The 22,679-nt window shown below is 30.4% G+C and overlaps 2 protein-coding genes and 2 non-coding genes across 6 annotated transcripts; 2 read left to right on the top strand and 2 right to left on the bottom strand.

Annotated features, from left to right (window-relative positions):
• Nucleotides 1-552: 552 nt before the first annotated feature.
• Nucleotides 553-22,260, top strand: LOC130668099 (uncharacterized). 3 transcript variants are annotated; one of them, XM_057470176.1, is made up of 11 exons: nucleotides 553-685; nucleotides 12,349-12,472; nucleotides 14,529-14,702; nucleotides 15,318-15,499; nucleotides 15,590-16,431; nucleotides 16,500-18,161; nucleotides 18,232-18,499; nucleotides 18,567-18,741; nucleotides 18,813-20,159; nucleotides 20,221-20,560; nucleotides 20,632-22,260. In XM_057470176.1, exons 2-11 carry the CDS (start codon nucleotides 12,380-12,382, stop codon nucleotides 20,733-20,735), a joined length of 5,187 nt encoding a protein of 1,728 aa, XP_057326159.1. In that variant the 5' UTR covers nucleotides 553-685; nucleotides 12,349-12,379; the 3' UTR covers nucleotides 20,736-22,260. The 3 variants fall into 3 exon arrangements, with proteins under 3 accessions (XP_057326159.1, XP_057326160.1, XP_057326158.1); XM_057470177.1 differs by lacking the exon at nucleotides 553-685 and adding an exon at nucleotides 7,860-8,322; XM_057470175.1 differs by lacking the exon at nucleotides 553-685 and adding an exon at nucleotides 7,860-8,605.
• Trnar-ucg (transfer RNA arginine (anticodon UCG)) lies at nucleotides 1,117-1,189 on the top strand. The gene has a single exon. It is a non-coding gene; the product is annotated as a tRNA-Arg (tRNA).
• Trnay-gua (transfer RNA tyrosine (anticodon GUA)) lies at nucleotides 2,722-2,815 on the bottom strand. The gene is made up of 2 exons: nucleotides 2,779-2,815; nucleotides 2,722-2,757 (listed from the first exon to the last, which is right to left on the bottom strand). It is a non-coding gene; the product is annotated as a tRNA-Tyr (tRNA).
• On the bottom strand, nucleotides 12,669-14,338 carry LOC130668104 (tubulin polyglutamylase complex subunit 2). The gene is made up of 2 exons (XM_057470184.1): nucleotides 13,932-14,338; nucleotides 12,669-13,859 (listed from the first exon to the last, which is right to left on the bottom strand). Exons 1-2 carry the CDS (start codon nucleotides 14,173-14,175, stop codon nucleotides 13,327-13,329), a joined length of 777 nt encoding a protein of 258 aa, XP_057326167.1. The 5' UTR covers nucleotides 14,176-14,338; the 3' UTR covers nucleotides 12,669-13,326.
• Nucleotides 22,261-22,679: the final 419 nt, after the last annotated feature.

Here is a 22,679-nt window from a genome sequence, read left to right as displayed (position 1 = left end):
AGTTAGTAAATTACTGTTTACTATTAACTATAATGAGAGTTGATGTCCTGGATGTCCTGGAAGTAGGGGTAGAGGTATAGGAATATTACATTGACCCCAGTACTGTCGATTAAATGAGAGTTAAGACCCCTGAGAGCTTGTAAGCTGCGGAAAACCAATCCTATTGATCCTTTTATTCTCTCTAGTACTGCCCATGCCGAGCTATGCCGACAATTTAGCGCTAAAAGCTTTGTTTAGTATAATAAAGTAAAGTGTAAATATTATTTTACGCCGAGTATAGGTAAACAACAGAGCATTAATTAATAATGTTAATTAACGATTACCCTTTATATTTCATTCGCTCAAATAATTTAAATTAATTAATTAATTTAAATGAAATATTGAAATAGCTATACAGTAAAATTCCCTTTAGTTAATTAAACTTTTTGTATTTTTAAAATATTTTTTTCTCCATTTTCTGCAGACTATCGATTGGTGGAATTAGACTGGATGGTGGTGCCATCTGTGAGAGGGTTGCTCAGGCCAGAGTGCTAATAATAATAATAATTTGCAGAGTGAGTTAAACAATAGTCGAGAGGGTTTGTTTACTGTCCAATAATGCCGCATTACTTGCCGTTGTGTTAATTTATCAACTACAGTGTTCATTACTGGCTATTTAATATTTTAAATCACCTTCAACTTTAAGGTAACGTCCACTTATATATTTTTAACTAAACTCTTCAATTCTATCTTAACATTATGTGGTGAAAGAAATTTTTTTCATCATTCAAGGTTACAATTTATTATTTATTATTTTTTATAATTCTATAATTCATTATTTAAAATATTTATAATTTATGGTGTTAAATTTAATTATCAACATTACTTAATTAATCTTACATTCAATGATTTTTCAAGTATGTTTTTATATTTGAGTGGTCAAACAGTTTTCTGTTTTATCATTAGATTTATTAGTGTTTTTTTTTATCTATGATTGAATACTTACTTAGATAATAAATGTTTATTAAAATTATTGTGGTAAAAAACAATATTGTTGAACAATTATTAGTAGTTGTTTATCATATAGAGAAGTAAATAAGTCTTATAAGAAAAGTATCAGTACCGCCCTTCATACGAGACCGTGTGGCCTAATGGATAAGGCGTCGGACTTCGGATCCGAAGATTGCAGGTTCGAGTCCTGTCACGGTCGACATGCTTTTTTTTTTCTTTTTTAATCTCTATCAATAGTCTCTATCAATTAATTAATAAATTTGTCGATAATTCTTTTTCATTAATTACAATCACCGTTGACACGAACAAATTATTTATTTTTTATCAATCATACATCCGTGTGATTTATGAGGTGTCTGCTGACGTAAAGAAAGATTGAGTAATTCGTGAGCACTTAATATTTTTTTTTCTCAACAATCAAATTTAATCTGTATTATTTTTTTTATGAAAAAAAAAAGAAAAAAATATCACTGGCTGAAGTCAAGAACATAAATTATTATTTTTATAACTGAATATATTTATTTGTAATATAAAAGTGCCAGCTTTGAATATTGCCATTGAGAATGAGTGAAAAAAAAAATTAATTCTCCGAATAAAAAGCCCTTGTGTATAATTTTCTCAATTTGTTCCACCTGGTCTCCATTACCTTTGTCCTGACAATAATAATCCAGGTAAAATTTTTCATATCACTCCCCTTAAACTTTTTTTTTCTTTACAATACGTATGTACAGACAACAGACAAGTTTCAGCATTGCATGTACAAGTTGAATGTTAAGTTAACATGACGATATGACGACAGTACTCATACTATTATTTTTATTACAAATACATATATACATAAAAAAATATAAAACAACACATGCATATTAGATGCATATATTAGTTGTTACAATTACAATACTGATATCCGCAGGGTAAGTCGATAATGCAGCTAGCAACAGCTTTAATGTATTCGATACGATTCTTACGAAACTTACCATCATCCCCTCTGCAATTGCACCCTTAACTTCTTCCTCTTATTCCTTATTCTCCTCCAGCTCCTTATATTTTTTTTTATTTTTAATATCGACTATACCCAACAGCCCAACACGCACGTGGCTTGCGGTTTACTTTCTAATATACGATACATAATAATATACTTTCGATACTTTGAACTTGGACTGGGACGTTGTATTGAATAAATGAACAGACTTCCTAGCCCCCTTTGGCGCCACACGCATCACACTCAAGACAATGCCATCCAACCGCCCTTCTATTCACTTATCCCTTAACCATTTCAATTATTTATATAAATATCCGCAAAAAACTGTAACTTGGTTATACACTCTTTCTTTTTTTCAAATTTTTTATAAATAAACCACACATTTTATCATGAGATTTATTTTAATGTCTCTGATGGAGTGTTTTCTGAGGGTGTCCTATCAGAAACCCCATTTAGTTACAGTAAAAGATTTTTTTACGCTATACTTATTATTTGACGGAATGCAATATTGGCAATATTTATAAAAAGATTAGGTTTCAAAGAACAGAAAATCTCAGAAACAATTAATTAAAATCTTCTTTAGCAACACCAGCAGTAATGCCTCAGATCGACAGTTGAGTTAATAACATACATATTCACAGTAGTCTTTTATATATTTTCTTTTAAATTCATTAAAAAAAAATAATTAATCCATAAAAATTGTTAAATCAAAAAACTGGGAAAAAAAAAAAAAAAAAAAAAAAAAAAATTCCTTCGAGCCGGATTTGAACCAGCGACCTATGGATTACTCTCGAATCAAATTACAACTACAGTCCACCGCTCTACCAACTGAGCTATCGAAGGGAGATGGTGTTCACTCACAATTAATGAGACATATAAGCTAACCGTGCCATTCAAAATTTAAATAATTAATTTAAAGATTTATTTGACAATTATCAGTTGATAAAAGAGTAATTTTATTTACTCCCACATATATGAATATTTATATTGAATTTCGGATTGAGGAAATACGAAAAATGAGAACCACTGTAAATACGTCAAAGCTGGTGGTCTGCGGTAGCACCTATATATATGTAGTAGTTAATCAGTATACTGTCACGTCAAACTGTGTTTTGATTTCTATTATAAATTTAAGTTGGTTAAATTCAATCAATAAGTATGTCATGTGTCAACAGAATGTTTTTGTAATAACAATTATAGCAACTATTGATGTTAAAAGTTTTTAAAAGTTAACATTAAATCTGTTTGATATCATGCTTATATCACAGGAAACGAGATTCCCTTCCAATTAAACCTTAGCTTTTATTATTGCTGCCATTATATAGTATCTTTCATGTTATAAAATTTAATATGATTTATATACATATATGTATATGTTTATAAACATTTAGATTAATCTGACCAAGTAATGGGAGGTGTAGCGAAATAATAAAGTTAATTAACGTGGTTAATGTTGAAAGGGAAAGAGAATATTATTATATACATATTATAAATATATGTATATATGTATGTATTTGAGGACGGGGACAATGTACTCCCTTTTACATTGAAATTATTCACCGTAGCATGTGCATCCCAATGTATAGTATATATACTCTCAACTTCGGCACGTTATCAGTGTTCTATTGATACACTCTGTTGACAACGACAGAGCTTTTGGTATGCTAAATGACGCTTATTCCTACTCGATAATACGGTTCTCATGTCTATTGTCATTCAATCCACCCTCTTTGCTTTTTATACTTTTACCTCCACATGCTGTTTTATTATTTTTGTATTTCATTTATAAATCATTTTATTACTAATGCTCAACGAGATCCATTCAATGTTGCGCGTTATTCACTCAAAAGGTATTTAAAGTTGTCTGAATAGAACGAGGTGTCAACGGAATCAACGATTCAATTGTATTAAAAATTTAAATAATATTTTATTCCGAATTAGTTATAATATTTTATAAAAAATAAAACCATTAAATGCCCATTGAACAACCAAAGGCATTACTAACGCGAAATCAATATTTGTATATTTAAACATTATTGATATCAGAGAGCACGAATTACTATTGATATATCACACCAAGGTCATTTTCTTCATTTCTCTGTGACATCTATTCATGCAAAATCTACATTTGGATAACCATTACAGTTTATTTTTTATAGTGATAACAAAATTGATCTTTTGTTTTTTTGTTTTTTTTTTTTTTCATGGGTGTGGACACATGCCCACTTGGTCTTTGGGTCGAACACACCCTTCCAATATATATCCGACTTCTTGCGTGATATAAAGTAACAATCATCCGAAAAAACTTTATTCATTATTAGTATATCAAAAAATTCGTATCATGTCAAGGCTTTTAAGGCGAGCCTTATTTTTATTAATCTCTTGTATATTAAATACTGACAATGGATTATTGGTTTTATTTTTATTTAAAACTAAAATAGCTCTGCATAAAAAAATAACATTAGTTGATGGTTTGTCAAGTTTATATACATATTTATGTATATATTTTTCATTCAATATACCACTGCATTTCTCGTGGGTATTAGCATATCAACTATGTTGCATCTAATGTTGCACGAGTTACATCTAAACATAACTTTTCATTATACAAATATTCTTATATATATTATATTTAGTTGTGAAGACGTTGACAGTATTATGCACTGTGATATTCTCAAGAGGCCGGGTCACAGAATGTTGCAACTTTTCATTTTGTGTCTATTTACAATTATGACAGCTGACAAAAGAATACTTTTTCCCAAAGTTTAAATCTTGCAATGAATTTTATTCAAATAAATAAAAATACTTTTAAGACAAAGAAAATTTAAAATGTAATCAAGTTTAAGAAAAAGTGATAAAATTGATGTTAAAATCATTAACAAGATATTCTAGGAACGTTTAAACATATTCTACGATTCCCAGAGATTATTTTCGTCGGAGCTCGTTAATTTTAGAATCGTGACAATCTTGATGCACTTGCCGCGTGCAATAATATATAGAAGATTTAATAAAAGGGAAATTTAAATCTAAATATGCAATACTCAAAATTTATATAAATTTTATAAATTAACAAAATTTTTTTTCAAACTACTAAATACTATTTTTAATTGACAATAAAAATATAGATGATAAAATAATAACAATTGTACACATATATACATTTATTTAAAAAAAAAAACTAGTTCAAGTTTGTTTTTATTTACGTGTTTCATTAATAAAAAATGGACTACTTTTTCAAATAACCTATTAAGACAAATATTTATATTAAGAGGACAAATAATAGTAATAATAATAGAAGAAAGGAAAAGAAAAACAAAACAACTGTCGTATAATTCTACAAAATTAATTTACTAAATAACTTATAAACATTTCATTATTGTAGACATTTGGTTCAACATTATATCTATACATCACTCATGACAATATGAAAGTTGTTTACTTAGCTTACACTAATTTCGCTACACAATAATTGTTTTCCATTTCATTTTATCTAAAAACTCAATCAGCTATAATCTCTATAATAAATATTGTGACGCATCTCATTGATTTTGAAATTATTTCTACAAAATGACGTCACTTAGTGAGCTACGTATTATTAAATATATAGATAAGAAACCCTTTATGCACATACTAAGTATACAATAGAGCAAAATTTCCAGCTCAATACTCACCATCCTCGTGACGTCACACTATGAATTTTTCTCTGTACTTTTATTTTCTTTTCTTTCATCATCCGTGTTACACTGAGTGACCTATTGTTTTTTTTTTTTTTTAATATCAAGTTTATACTGACGTAAATGTATACATGATTGAACAAACTAAAAACTAAGCTTTTAAATAAGAGATGAACGTGATGTTTAGGTTGTTAATTTATTATGTCACCTTTCAAATGAAAGATGCCTCGAGTTTATTGCTCTTTGAGTACATATGTATTTACATTTACAAGGATTAAACTTGTCAGTTTTGGTTTAATGCATGAACCCAGTAAATAGTGTAGGTTAAATGAATAACCGCATTATAGCATGTACGACCTTAACGATCTCTCTTCATGGGCAAATCAATTTTAACGCCACTATACCGATATTATACTCTGATTTGATACCTATACAATTCACGACAATCTATATAATCGGTAGAAAAAAAATATAAACCTTTTTTTATAGTAGCTGTTAAAAATTATTCAGCAATTTTACAAACTTTTTTATATATAAATAGATTAGATAAGGCTCTCAAAGTGCATTAACACAATCTACATACATTGATGTGCGTCTACATATTTATAGAACCAACTAACATTTAATATTGAATAATGCGACAATATTTCACTGAGCAGTCGTATAAAATTGATAAAAAGTGACAGTTAATTTTCCAAACGTCTTAAAACCAAGTGAATTTTTTTTTTTTTTTTTTTTTTTGTCGTAAAAAATGATAAAAAGAGTGTACGCTGTTAATCTATTTTTTGGCACGTATTCAGAAAGAAAATTTAAATGTCCTTAAGAAGATCTTGCGGTGATAATTCAACTGTTTAAATTATTAACCAATTTTTTAATTTATTAAAATATACTCGGGGTTTTAATTGAAGACATAAAACAGATATCGAATTTCTTTAGTTCAAAGATTGTGGAATAAATTTTATGATTAGGTTAATTGAAAGACCTTCAATTATAATTATTGTTGCACGTCTTGGCAATAATAATTATTAATTTTATTGATAAAGAAAATATTTAAGACAAATGTGAGACTGTAAAGATTTCTATATAAGTCTGCATGATTTAGTAACATAAACAGATTTAAACTCGTTGATAGTCATAGAAGCATATAATATTAATCATAGATCGCAGAACAACGTTTGCTGGTATAGTATATAGTGGATAGGAGTTAAGTTGATGCATAATGCTTTGCATACTTGCGGTATATGTAAGCTTAGGCACGTGCTTCAATTGATGACATGCTGCTATACGTGATTGAAATTAGTACGTGCTATTAATTAACGTGCTTAAATATTTATTCATTCATTTATAAATAATAATAATAATATTTTTTAAGTGACATTTTTTTTTTTACCAACATTAAAAATGATTATAAAAATAATAGCCAAGCATTGTTCACTGTTACATGATCAGGGACAACGAAATTTTGTGATCGCTTAAGTTTAATGATGCGTTATGAAGACCGTTTTATCGTCAAGTTCCAGGAAAATCGGTGGCAATTGAGCATGAGGCTATTCTACTTCATCATTGTTCTTTAAAGTAGTCACTTTCTTTTTTAAAAAAGAAATAAATCAAAACTAAAAACTTATGAAAGCTAAAAGTCATGTCATTTTATCCCAATCAACTCGAATCTTTAAAATTATTATTATTAATTTTAAAAAATTTGTTTCATCAATAAATTTTATTAAATTTGTCTGGCGGCGATAAAAAATTTTCAACTAAAATTTAAATTGAAAAAAAGCAATAAATTTTCGATATCGATAGACCATAAAATAAATAAAATTGTCGAAATCTGGTTTCCATATATTTTAAAATCTTTCCCCATGACTTGGTTCTCGTCAACGTTCGATGTCCCATTCGCGTAATGTTGGAACCGACGTAGGTACGTGTTGTAGGTAAATTCTATATATAAATTGTCGTAGTTGACAGGGTTGGGTGTATTCTCTGTCTCGTTTTCTCTTTTCCTCTTTGATTATTTTCTCTCTAGATCCATCGTTCTATAGCCTGTGTGTTACAATAAATATAGATGTATATATGCATGATCCAACACCGTGGGTTGTAGGTTGTGTCTATATAGAATTCCCGACGACGACGACAATGACGACGATGACGACGACGACGACGACGACGATGGCTACGACGACGCAGACGCGACAGCAAAAGCCCTCGCTTGCCAGCAGCTCACAGTCTGGCGTCGCTGGTCGACGTAAGCGGAACCATCCGGCAAAAAAAAAAATACACACACCCATACACTCACACACATACACAAACACACATTCACGAAGGTGACCTCGTCCTCGACCCTCCAATTGTCACTTTGACTTTATCCTGACACCTGTTCTCACTATTGTGCCATTTAAAATCTTAAAAAATAGTAAATCGCTGATTCTAAAAACCAGTGATTGGTAATTTTTAATTACAAGTGAAGTGAATTCAACTTTATATTTAAATTAAATTCTTGGACTGAATTATTGGCAAATAGAATACCAGGTTTAAAATTTAATTTGGTGAATGACAAGTTTGAGATTAAAGGTTTAATCGAGAACCGGAAGCCTTTGTAAAGACAATTGAAATAACTGGGGACATGGCGCCGTTTCCTGCAGCAGTTCCAGTGCCGTACCGGGTCGTTGATTTCAGCACGTGAATAATTATTTATTATTTCTCAATAATTAATTCAAGCCTAATTTTCATTATCAATTATTTTGTTTATTTATCTTATGATAATGGAGACTCAGGGATATATTATCAATTACCATAATAATAATAATAACAACAATAATAATATAAATAATAACAATTATTTATTAATTATATAGTACATTATAATTTTAAAAGAAAAGTGGAGTTTAAAGTGATTAAATAAATTGTTTAGAGTGAAAATGTTTATTTTTCACAAAATTTCAATGGAAACAGTGTTAAAAATGTGAGTTTGATTGAATAATTTTTAAAATTTTAATTTTTCAAAAATGTCAATAGTAAATGAACTTGTTTTAAGTGTATTACTGTATGTTAAATTTATAATTTTTTTAATTTTATATAAAAAATGAATGTAAAGAGTTGTAGATTGACTTTGCTGGGAATGCCTGCGGTTGTTATTTTCGGTGATACCATAAATAGGAATACGAATGAGAATGAGAACGGGAACGGGAAATAAATTATTATTAAAGGTTCATTGCACTGAATTTTGTTCTCGGTGACGTCTAGCAAGTTTAGTGTCTCACCTGGGGAAATTCCAGCTCGGTCGGTCGGTCGGTCGGTCGGTCACATTACCGCGGTGAGAATTTCCCCAAGTTGTTGTGTGAGCACCCGGCCGCCGCCTGCAGGCCATCAAATCGATTTTGGAAACTAAAGAGAGGAACGTGTATTAAAAAATAATAATATTATTATTATTATTATTAAATTGGCTACTACGCCGATTTTTCGTTATCATTTTGCATATTTATTGCTCCGACCAATAGCCACTATATACAATAATTAGGTTTATGGTAACATAAATATTTATTGAAAAAGTTTACGAGACAATAATAATTTGACAATCATTTTTCATTAAATTTTAATTTAAAAATAGTTTACTTGTTAATAAATTTAGGAAATTATTTTGATAATTAATATTTACAAATTCGAAATAACTGCAATGTAAAGAATAAAAGTAAAATATTAATTATTGAGCATACTTATATATTTACTCAAAGAGTGTATACAAGTGGTATTAAAGTGAAACATTAACCGATATATGAGACTTGTTCTCATTGTGTATCAGGCTTCAGAATATTATTTGACATATCTCTCAAATGACGTTAACTTCGAGTGACATAACATTCCTGAGGATGTTACAAGAGTAGGTCTAATGTCTCAATTTATTATTTATTTTATTAAAATCGTTATCTTTTAGATTTTTTAATGTTTATCATGTCTATAACACTTGAGATATCAATCTTATCTTAAGTATAATCGATATTATGTTTATTCCTTGAATAATAGTTGTATATATATATATAGATAATGTTGAGGCTAAAAATAAGTATCGCACGTATGTATAATGTTTCTTTTGGATTCATTGAGAATTCATTGTGATAAGGGGAAAAAGCTGCCCGCGTGGACTTTAACGAGCAAGTAGTGAAACCATTGACTTAGCCAGACAGCTTGGCGTCTAATCATTTTATTTAACTTCTTTATCCACTTTAACTCACTATCTACTATCTCTCTATCGACACTCTACTTTTTAATCTTTCGTAAAAAAAAAGAAAAAATATATTTTTCTCTAATAAAAAAAACAAAAGTTATGTCATTTAATTAAACCCTGCTAATTATCTAAATAACCTGTTAATTAGCCGTGAAACAGTTTAATAAGTTTTGTTAATTAAAAAGTAGAGCTCATTTAATTATTTTTCTAATTTTTGTGAACGTCAACATCTTATTCGACAATTATTATTATTATTATTTCAAACAGTAATTATGATTTTGAATTTCAATTGGAAAATGAAAAAAAAAAAAAATTAGAGTGGGTAAAAAAAAGCGCAACGTGTCACGTAGTCCCATCATCTTGAGGTCACGAGTACGGAGAACGTGATTAAGATGAAAGTGAAAAAAGTTAAATAGCATATAGACTGCACTAGATATCGAAAACGTTATCAAGACGAAAGAGAAAATATATGCAGACTGTATAGTAGTAGAGTAATAAAAGTATTATGTACAGTATATTGTAGGAGACAAAAGTATCACAGGTTCGACAAATGGCAAAACGCTAAATTATCGGCTTATAAATACGGTCTATACAATTTACTCTATATTATAACTTGTATTATAATAAAACTATAGTATAGTTAAGTAAGGGGGTACTGGAAGCGGGTGGATGGATGGATAGGTGGGTGGGTGGGTGGGTGTGTTGTAAGGGGTAGCGATGGACGCGCGCGAAAAGTACGGTCGATACTCGACTTGCACATGAGCCAACTGTAACCTGTACTCGTGCGGTAGTTTTAAATCCCCCAAGTATCCTCATACTCTTAGACCTTATTTTTATTACATTTTATTTAACCTCTTCCACAAATAAAATTATTTATTTCCATACTGAAAATTTATTATATTTTAATTAAATTTTTTTTTTTCAAGTCAATAAATATTTAAATTTAGAAATATTTAGATTTATTAATAGATAATGAGTAATAATAGTTGTAAGTAAATGAAACTAACTAAAATCGATGATATAGTTGTAGAACTATAGAGGGTGAATTTATAAACATGTTCGGAACAGAGGGTCACCCACCCTATTTTCATTTTATTCCTTTTATATAACAAAATAATACTACTATTTTTATTACTTATTATAATACTCATACGCTCAAGTAGCTTATTCTTAAGCACACTATATTTATTATTATTATTATTATTTTTTTTTTTTTTTATGTTGATCGATAATTATAAATAAATAAAACTTTGATTATTTAAAACCATAGTTTATAATAAATAATTCTTGAATGTAATTATAATTAATTAGACAAATGTTTAGTAGTAGTTAATTAACAATAGTTTGTTAATTGCTCTGAAAATTCAAGAACGCGTCAATTGGAGTCAAGTGCAGTTTAAAGAGTGAAAAAAAAAAAGGCTGAGACACTCAAACAAATGATTTCAAAATTAAACTAAAAAAATTTAACGATTTAAATTTACTCTTCTATGATTATAATTAGTATTTTTAGTTTATAAATGGTAATAGTATTTACTGTTGACAACGAAAATATGAACGACATAATATTGATTGTCATGTGGTATTTTTCAATGACCCTGAGGTGTCACGATGAGGGTCAAGTTGTTAGTAATCATCGATCTAAATAAATGTTTAATCGTGCTTAGTTTAATAAATATCACATATAATAATATGCAACAACAATGAAGAAAAAAAAAATTATTATTTTATAAAATTGATTTATTAGACATTCATAATCCTCGTATTTCCCGAGTGCTCTCACAGATAATCTACTGTAAATCATGTGGAAAGATATTATTTTATTGACGTATTCTAACATAATTCCGCATTGCGTACATATATATTTTTAAATATTTAATATCAATTTATCAGCATTATACAAATTATTACTTTTTAACCTTTCAGGCAATTGCATAAAGAAATAAATAATAACAATAAATTTAATATCCTGATAACTTTGATAGCGATTTCGTTGAGGGTTTAAAGCTGCTTCTCACTGTCGATAATTTAATCATTTTTAAATTTCATTTTTTCCACCAGATTGCCTTTTTTTTTTTTAATCCAACAATTTTTACCTCACCGTGCTGGTAAATTGTAAATTCAATTAGATGTTTTGATATTAATCACAAATGTAGCGTGAATATCGAATAGATTTTTTTTCTTTTTTTTTTACAAAAAATAAAAGTATCTTTGATTATTAGAGTAGTTTGGAAGGATATTTGTATAGTAGTTAAATTAGCAGACGAATCCGTATAAATTGGTTATCTGATGCATTTGGCTTTTGTGTTGGGGTTGGATTGGGTTAGATGTCGGAACCCCTCTTGTACGTTTTACATTTTCTAGTCTTTGTACTTAATCCACAAAAGCCTTTTGTGTAGTTTTACAATCCAATCAATTTAAAATGATGACTATGGAATTCAAAGTATCGAAAATATTTAAAATATGTATTAATATTTTTGTTATAGATATTGATAATATAAAAAAAAAGGAGACAGAATGGGTTCTTGCAACGTATATTTTTCTCAACTTCGAGCGATGCTCGGGAGGAATTTACTGCTCAAGAAACGTGAGAAACGAAAGACTATAGCTGTAAGTAAAAAATAAATAATCTTTAATATTATTTTATTTTATTTCCTTTTCTTTATATAATTAAAAATTTTTAAACTTTCAAACTTTAATTTCTTAATAAAAAAAAATTTTTTAATTGAATAACTTTAATTAAAATTTAATTTTATTATTATTAAATAAATAAATTATCACTAAGATTTATTTACTGGGCTTTAATTCTATTAGATTCAATCGAAAGTGAAATAAAAAAAAATAAAAAAAAACACGTGTATTAAAAAATAAAGTACACGTAACAATACTGTCAGCAGGTCTGTTGAATAAATCCTCCCATGTCTTTATTAAGCTTACGTAAGTTTTATCTAGCTATTCGATAAAAAGCGGAATAGAGTGGTAGTAGAAGACGCACATGCGATTATTTGCATATTGGCTTGTGTCAATTATAATTCGATGAACGTGACAAGATCCACGGAACCGTGAACAGGATTGTTTGAATCCACCACTCGGCTTGTGCATAATCCATCATAATATAATTTATTGTATTAATATTATTTTTCACTCGATGCAGTATCACAATCTCAGACTGATTTCAGCAGCAGATAATTTTTTTTTTATCGTTATTCTGCAATTGATTAGATTTCGAGATACATAAAACAAGTGAAGGGAAAAATTAAAGACTCGATGAGTGGCCAGGATATTGTGCCAAGATATGCGTTACACAATGCCAATTTGTTAGAAATTTTTCTTGTTTTTCGTGCCAATTAGGCCAAGGGTCAAATTTCATTTTAAAAAGTATCTAAAATATAAAATTTACTTTATTTATTTTTTATTTAAATAAAAAACTTTGGTCATTTAATCTGTGAAAAATAATAGATTAATTATTTTTTTCTTGAATTTCTTTGTTTATTGTCGCGACTCTTAAAAATAGCAGGATCAATAGTATTAAGAGGACCATCTTTCCACATTGTCGCCGAAATGGTTTCAGTGGGTTTTCCAGTAGTGGGTAATAAATGAGGTCCAACTAAATAATATGTTTGTTCGACCCATGTAGGTAGATCAAGTCCAGCTGCGCAGTATTGCCACAATGGTAATCCCAAGTGTACCAACATCATTCGAAAGTACTTGATAAAAGAATCTGATAGATGATACCAGTTTCCAGCAGCATTGTCATCCTGAAATAACCAAATTCCGGGTTCAGCGTCCCAATCCGGTCTGATATGATAAACCAAAAAAATTTTTGACACTCCGCATTGATCTATTTCGAAAAGTTTACAACGTCCACCTAACGACGGGATGTCCGTTTCATCTTGTGATTTAGACTCTGCCTCAGCTTGTTGTTCTTTGCTTCCAATAAATCTTTTCAATGCTGCAAATTCATTTATCGTCATTCTTCCAACACTGAATTCTTCACCTAATCACCAAAAATAATAAAATAAAATGTATGAATTATTTATTTATTTTAAAAATAATTATAGATATATACCAGCGATATCGAGACTCCAAGTGAGTGAAAAACCGTCAGTTGATGCGTAGAAACGTTTTAAATCATCAGGCAATAGACAGCAGTGTTTCTGCTCCCAGCTGGAAATTGCACTTCTCTCACAGGCACTCCGTCTTTCAACTTTGACATTTTTAACACACGGACTTGCTTCCAATAATTTAACAACTCCGAGCGTTAGGTTTTCGTAAAACGAATCCTCCGTTACGATGTCAACAAAAAAAGACATTTTATACTCGTTTGTCAGTCTTTGACGTTTGTTGTGCACTTAAATAAATAATACTAATGCCAACGTCAATGCTGCTGTTTAACCTCGGTTTTACTACTAACCAAATTTGTTGATTTTCATAGCAACGCCCAGGGTCATAAACTCCACCGCCACTAAACTCTGAGCATCCACCACCTATAAATATAAATATATATGCCGTTGGTTGTTTTATTAATCCCAAAAGATATTCCGGTTATAAATTTAAATTAAAAATAATTTTTAATGAATAAATTAATTTTACAATTAACAACTTGGTCTTAATTTACCAACAAGAAATGCTTATTTAATTATGTATAAACTTGTACTTGTTACAGGAAGTATTTTTGCCCCTTTACATCCTGGGTAATCTCATCATCCTAAAAGTCTTAATACCCAATCCAAATTATCCAGCAATGACGACACAACGGCAAGACGGTAACATATTTGAGTTTTTCAATGGCTATAAGAACAACACCATTGCTGTTGTCCCAAACTCCACCGAAACTCTTGTAAGTTTACTTTATTTAATTATATATAATAAACTATTTTATTTTATTTTTATCAAACCATAAAAATTATCCGCTCGGTAAATATTAAGAAAAAAAAAAAAATATGACGCACCATCTCGTGAGGCTATAACTCAAGGGTTGTCTCGTAAAAGGTAGTGAATACTTTGAGGATTTATCAAGACACTACAGAAGGCTTTGCAATCATCTCTTGGGCAAAGTTCTGATGCCACCGCTGCTACTATTACGAGTTTACTTGCTTTTTTTTTTCATTCACCAGAAAATATATACCAAGAGCAACTCTTCTTTCTCCTCTTTCTCCTCTTTTTATTGCAATAGTAGCAATGGTAGCAATAGCAATAGTCCAACAACGTCGTTCACAATATCGATCTATACACACATCGGCTTTCATGGCTCAACTTATTCAAAAACTCGATACACATATATCAAATGCCTTTCGTCATTCAACTTTTAAGCTCCATAATAAAATATTACAATGTCCATACAACTCATACGTTTTATTCTCTTTTATTTTTATGATAAACGTTAAAATTTTTTATTATCGTCGTTATTTATTTTAAAAAAAAACTAAAATTAAAATAATTTAATGATGCACAGAATTTCCTGACTGCCATGAACAACTTGTGGTTATCTGTGTGGGAGTACCCTGGTAAGCTGCCGTTAAATTTCATGGTCTTTGAAACGACTGGCGATCTGCAGGCGGCCTATTGGCGTGAGCCCTACAGCATACCTCTGGCTGTTATTTTTGAGGATCCACAGCCGATAAGCCATAGTCTCTTGTGAGTTGCCATATATATATAGAACAACAATACAATCACTCTTATCACCATGAAATTTATTTTTTAATTTAACGATAAATTAAATTACAGATATGAAATAAGAACGAATCCGTCATTTCACGCGACACCCTCACCAAAAGAATTTTATTCTTCGTCAGTGACCTGTCGTAAAAACACAAGCCATTGGGTGGGAGGAATGCTGTCAATAGAAACAGGAGGATCATGTCCAATAAATAATTACTTTCATTCGGGTTTCATGGCTCTGCAGATGCTAATGGATATGACTAAAATTCGTATTGATACCGGTAATACCGATGTAACATTACCCGATATTAAATTTCAAATGTTTCCAAAGAAAGCTTACACAGCAGATTGGATGCTAGCCTTCAGAGTTTTAATACCATTGTACATGATACTTGCGCTCTCCCAATTTATAACATATTTACTTATTCTGATTGTCGGCGAGAAGGAAAATAAAATAAAGGAGGGTATGAAGATAATGGGTCTCAAGGATTCAATATTTTGGTTGTCTTGGTTTCTGATATATGCAATATTTGTGTTTATTTTATCAGCAGTTGCAGTACTATTGCTTTTTACACTACAAATGTTTCAACATACCCACTTTCTACCAATATTTTTACTTGTTGTACTCTACAGCTTCTCAGTTATTATGTTTTCTTTTATGATAACACCATTTTTTGATCAATCACGAACAGCCGGAGTATTGGGAAATTTTGCAGTAACAATATTGAGTCTTATGTACTTTATTCAAGTATTTATCGATGATCCAACTTCAATATCATTTTGGGTTGTGTCATTATTAAGCCCTGCGTGTGCCGCTTTGGCAATGGACAAAGCTCTGGTATTTGATTTAAAAGGCGAGGGTGTTAACTTTGACAATCTTTGGGCAGGACCTGGTATACCATTTGGAGGTAATTATTTTTAAAATTTTTTTATATTATATTTATTAATAAATAAATTGAATTTATTTGAATTTCAGGAAGTTTAATAATGATAACTTTTGACATTTTTCTCTATGGTTTACTTGCATACTATCTTGACTCTGTAATTCCAACAGAATATGGAACAAAAAGACCAGCTTGGTTTTGCTTTACGCCGGGTTTTTGGTGCAAGAAAAAAGTTCAACGAATACCCTCATCTAACGGCGAATCAAATTCGTTTATACCGGAAGAAGAAGCTAGCCGAGATGTCGAACCAGTTGTCCGTGAAATGAAAGGCCGTGAGGCAATACGTATCGTTGATCTTTATAAATCTTATCAAAAGTGCCGTAAACCCGAGGTGAAAGCCGTAAACGGTATCAATTTGACTATATATGAAGGTCAGATTACGGCAATACTCGGTCACAATGGCGCTGGTAAAACAACTCTCTTCAATATTCTCACGGGTTTGACAGCTCCCACTGCGGGAACGGCTTTGATATTTGGTTATGATATTAGAGATTCAAATGACATGCAAATGATACGTAGTATGACTGGAGTATGCCCTCAACACGACATTTTATTTGATCTTCTTACTCCTCGTGAGCATTTGGAATTTTTTGCTGCTGTTCGTGGTATTCCCAAAACTATGATTGAAATGGAAGTAAAAAAGACACTGAAAGACATTGATCTCACTGAAAAGGCTGATACATTTGCCAAGTATTTGAGCGGAGGACAAAAAAGAAAATTATCTGTTGGAATAGCTATCATTGGTGATCCTAAAATAATTATATTGGATGAACCTACAGCCGGTGTTGATCCCTACTCACGACGGCAAATGTGGTCATTCCTTCAGTCTCGTCGTCATGGAAAAGTTATCCTACTTACAACCCATTTTATGGATGAGGCTGATATTCTTGCAGATCGTAAAGCTGTAATCAGCAAAGGAAAATTACGTTGCTGTGGTAGTTCTTTATTTTTAAAAAATAAATTTGGAATCGGATATCATTTGACTCTAGTCTTAGAGGGTAACAGTCGTATAAATGCCATAACACGTCTTGTCACTTCACACGTTGCAAAGGCCGAAAAAGCTCGTCGACATGGCCGTGAATTGAGTTTCATTCTCCCTCACAATTCTGTTGAAAATTTTGCTCCGCTGTTTTCAGCAATCGAGAATGAAATAAAAACACGGACGGGTCGTCTGGGTATTAGCAGTTACGGCGTGTCAATGACAACTCTGGAGGAGGTATTTTTGCATTTGGAAAAAGACGAAGAGACCGAATGTACGATGGACAATCTGTCTAAAAAGATGGTGCGTAATCGTGCACTCAGTCGATCGCTATCACTCCAATCCAAGAGTACATCTTACCAGAGTCTACAAAATGAAGGAGCGACTGTACAAGGTGACGGTCAAGTTAAAAGTACAAATGAATTGCCTGATGGTGTCAATCATCATCATCATCATCACCATCATCATCCGCCTCACAATACAGAAAAAAATAATCCACCTGCTCTGGGTCTTGGTTTAGATCCTATTAAAATACGGCCTAATTTTTTTCAAACACTCTATGCAATGTTGAGATTACGATTACTCAGATTAACTCGAAATCTTCAATTACTTTATTTTACAATCGTTGCACCACTTGCACTAGTTGTATTGGGATTGTATATAAATAGTATACAAATAGTCAGTATTAAAATGGACTCATTGGAATTAAACAGCAGTAAGTCAATAATCAGTAACAATAATAATAATAATAATAAAAAAAATTATAATTTAATACTTTATTTTAGCCACTTACAAACAAGAAACTAAAATGCTCTACATAAATCATACAGACCGAGATATATCACCTTTGATAAATCAAATGCGACATGAAACACCTGTTTTAGATGAGTATGAGGGAAATTTCACAGATTTACTGGCAATTGCACCACATATGGCTGTTGTCAACATAAATGATTTTAATAAACGACAATTAAATCTTACACTTACTTATAATGACACAATGCAGCATTCAATACCTATTTTCATGAATATTTTATCAAATGCTTACTACAGGTAATAAATTAATAAAAAAAAAAAATATTATTTTATTAAATAACTAAATAAATATTTATAATTATAGATATTTATCTGGGAAAGAAAATCCCATACCAATAAAAATAAAAACTCATCCATTCCAACAAACATCACAGCCTCAAGAATTCAATGTAGGTATTGCAAGCTCAACTTTATTTATTGGAATGATTTTAGTTTTGGTACCAATCACTCTAGTCGTTGATATGGTCTATGACCGTGAGGTAAATTTTTATAAAATAGTTAAATAATTAAATAAATAAATAAATAAATAAATGAAATAATTTATTTTCAGATAAGAACAAAAAATCAGCTACGAGTCAATGGTTTATCTTTCTTTATGTACTTTTTGAGTTACTTTATAGTATTAGTAGCTCTTATGTTCGTGATATGTCTGTGTATACTCGGAATAATATATATATTCAATGTACCGTCACTCCAAGAGATTCCAGCAGTAGTGACTCTTGGTGGTCTGATAATGCTGTACTGCCCATCATCTATTTTATTTTCTACCTGTTTGAGTTACATTTTTGACAAAATGGACTCTGCTCAAAGTTTCCTGCCCAATATCGTAACATTCTTTGGCCTGATTCCTTTTATTTTGGTTATGGTACTGGATATGCTGGGATTGGGAGGTACTGCAGCATTTGCTCTTCATGTTGTATTTTCTCTACTAAATGCAATGTATTTACCATACGCGTCAGTTTATTATGTTGATCGTGTTCATTTGATGTGCTCAATAAATGCAGCTTGTCATCATCTGACCATGTCTGACTATATGACTTCTGAAATAATAATAATGGCTGTGGGTGCTCTTATACATATACCAATTTGGTTTTTTGTCCTGATGATTCTTGATATTAAAAAAACTGGCGGTAGATTGAGCGATGTTTTTAAATATTTTGGGCGTAATGGCGGAGCAATAGGCGAAGAAATAATGGAAAATACAGATGTTGGTGATCATGAAGATACAGATGTTAAAAATGAACGACAAAGGATATTTAATTTTGTAAATTCATCGTCGGTACAAGAGCCACCAGTGGTGTTGGTACAAAATCTTCGAAAAGAATACCGTCAACGTGAAACAACCTCGTGTAGCTGTTGTACAAAACGTGAAGAAGAGGTACAGAAACCATTAAAAAAAATAGCCGTACGTAATTTATCGTTTGGCGTTGAACCCGGTGAAGTATTTGGACTTTTGGGTCACAATGGAGCGGGAAAAACTACAACTATGAAAATAATAATTGCTGAAGAAGCAGCAACTCGTGGACGAGTTCAAATTGCCGGGTACAATATAAATTCTCATCTGACTGATGCTTTTAGACAGATGGGCTATTGTCCTCAGCACGATGCTCAATGGAAAAATATAACTGTCAGAGAGCACTTGGAATGTTATGCAGCAATGCGTGGTGTTCCATGGAGTGAAATTGATAGAATCGTTGATTTGTATTTAACTGGGCTTCAAATTCACGACCATGCGGATAAACAAACTCAAGAGTGCTCAGGAGGAACGAGAAGAAAGTTAAGTTATGCTATGGCAATGGTTGGAGGTCCAAAGGTTGTACTGATGGACGAACCCAGCACGGGAATGGATCCAAGATCCAAAAGGTTCCTTTGGGACACCATTCTCGCCAGTTTTCAGGTCAGTATTTTTATTTAATTATTTTAAAAACTATAATATTAATACATTGATATTATTTTAGGGTGGTAGAGGTGCAATACTAACAACCCACTCGATGGAAGAAGCCGACGCGCTTTGTTCCCGAGTTGGCATTATGGTAAAAGGTGAGCTGAGATGTATCGGTTCTACTCAACACTTGAAAAATCTTTATGGTGCTGGTTACACGTTAGAAATGAAATTACTTGGTGGTGATTGCACACCAACGACGCCATCGGGTGATCGTATCAGCGCGCTAAAAGAATTTGTCGCTGGTCTATTTCCTGACGCAACTCTTGAGGAGAGTTTCGCAGACAGACTGGTGTTTGCAGTGCCTCAACACGCTGTTTGTTCACTTGCTGATTGTTTTATGCAATTAGAAAAAGGTACTTTATTATTTTGTTATTACAAATAAATAAAAACTTTAATATTTTATTATTTATTTATTTATTTACAGCCAAGTTAGAATTGGATATAGAGGAGTACAGTTTTAGCCAAACAACGCTAGAACAAGTCTTTTTAAAATTTTCACACTACGATGAGATGAACGGTGGAGAATGACCATCTCCAAAATTAAGTTAAATTAATTAAGTTAATAATAATAATAATAAATAAGAAGAATCAAGTGTAGAGTGAAAAAAAAAAAGAGCAAAGAGTTAAAGTCCATTCCAGTTAAAAGCCGAGTCCAAGGGTAAGTCGAAAAGAAGGAAACATGAAATGAAAAAAAAAGTCGTAGGTTCAAAACTCTGTAGAGTTTTAGGACAAGTGACCTCAAGGTTTATATTGACAACAAAGTAATAACTAATGAATAATGAGAGTTAGGGACCATGAAGGAAGTGTGTTCTACCGGTTAATAAAGTATTCAATAATAAATGCATCGTTTTGTCTAGATTAAAAAGTCGATGCGTAGTAAAAAAAAAAAAAACATTCCGCGCTTTAGACAGTTTTAACGAGCGCTCTTATTAACGATAATAATAATAATAATAATAATAAATAGCAATCAATAATGGACAATTAAGAATCAACGATTAACAATGATTGATAACTCACTGGACTTACTGTTACTGATGATATTGTAGGAATGGCGACTGATTGTGAGTGAATTTTATTTTACACTACCCTGCTCGCACTCCTTTCTTTTTTATATTAAATTAATTTATAATAATAATAATAATAATAATAATAATAATAGCTCGTGATTTCATACGTCCTGATGAGCGTGTTGTATGCAAGATGTCGATAAATATATAATAAAAAATATATATATATATATAAATAAATATAATATATCATTATGTAAATAGCGGCAACGATTTACGCATTATTGTTGTTAAATATTATCTAAATTATACGGCTAATATTCCGTGGTCTGTTTTTAGCTCATAAAATAATTAAAGTTGTGTGGGCTTTTTTTAACTTTAATTGTTGTAAAATTTTTTATATTTCATTCAGTTTTATAATTTATGTGAATTGTTGTTGATTAGTAGAAAAAATAAAAATAGCAACTTTTTAAATATAATTAAAATTATTTATAGAATTAGTGAGAAACAATACGACGGCAATAAATAAAAAAAACCCATACAACTAACTCAAAGGTTAACAATCAGACCCATCTTAAGTTTTAAGATCAATAACACTAATAATAATAATTATGATTATTATTATTATTGTTGTTGTTTCCAAAACACAGATGACTTTTTTTCCTTTTTTTTTTAATGACAATGACCTCTCGCGACTGCTGACGATTTAATAATATTCGAGAGAGTCCAAAAGTTTCGGGTTTATTACACCTTATTTTATTATTATTACACCATGTGCGTCATGCCTTGACGTTCACGGTAGAATCGTCGTTGTTTTTTAACTAGAAAATTATATATGATAATAATAATATTAATAATCGAATGCGGAATTTTAATGCTCTTAGTACATAAATAAATCATTGAGTGTGAAAGAAGTGAGTTATTATTAATTAGTCTACTAATATTATAATTTATTTTAAAAATTGTATTTCACTTGTACAAAATAGCACGTAGCGATATAACAAAAAAAATTAAAAAAAAAAAAAAAAAAAAAAAAAAAAATATTTATTACTACAATAACGATGTAATAGTAATTTTTTCTCATTCTCGCTTCATAAAAAAAAATTAATAATAATGAATAAATAAAAAACTTAACAAATCTTCTATGTACCAAACACAGAAGATTATAATGTTATTTGCAATATAAATATGACAATTGTTAGTGCATTTGTATTTAAAGTAATTTTTTTGCAACTTTAATTATATGATTGTGAATTAAAATACGTTAATCCGATTGGGATTCCCGAGACGTAACACCAATTTTTTATATTAGAGAAAAAATGATAAATTTATTTATAATTATATTTTTTTTATCGTGACAAGCAAAAAAATTACTTAAAATTAAAAGTGCATCGAATGAAAATGCAATAGGTCCGTAATTTTAAACTATTCCATATTTAGATAATAATACTTATATAATAAAACG

This window comes from Microplitis mediator, chromosome 5, assembly GCF_029852145.1.
Source record: "Microplitis mediator isolate UGA2020A chromosome 5, iyMicMedi2.1, whole genome shotgun sequence".
Lineage (NCBI taxonomy): Eukaryota > Metazoa > Arthropoda > Insecta > Hymenoptera > Braconidae > Microplitis > Microplitis mediator.
The sequence above is the reverse complement of the archived record's forward strand: the minus strand, read 5'-3'. Positions and strand labels throughout refer to the sequence as shown.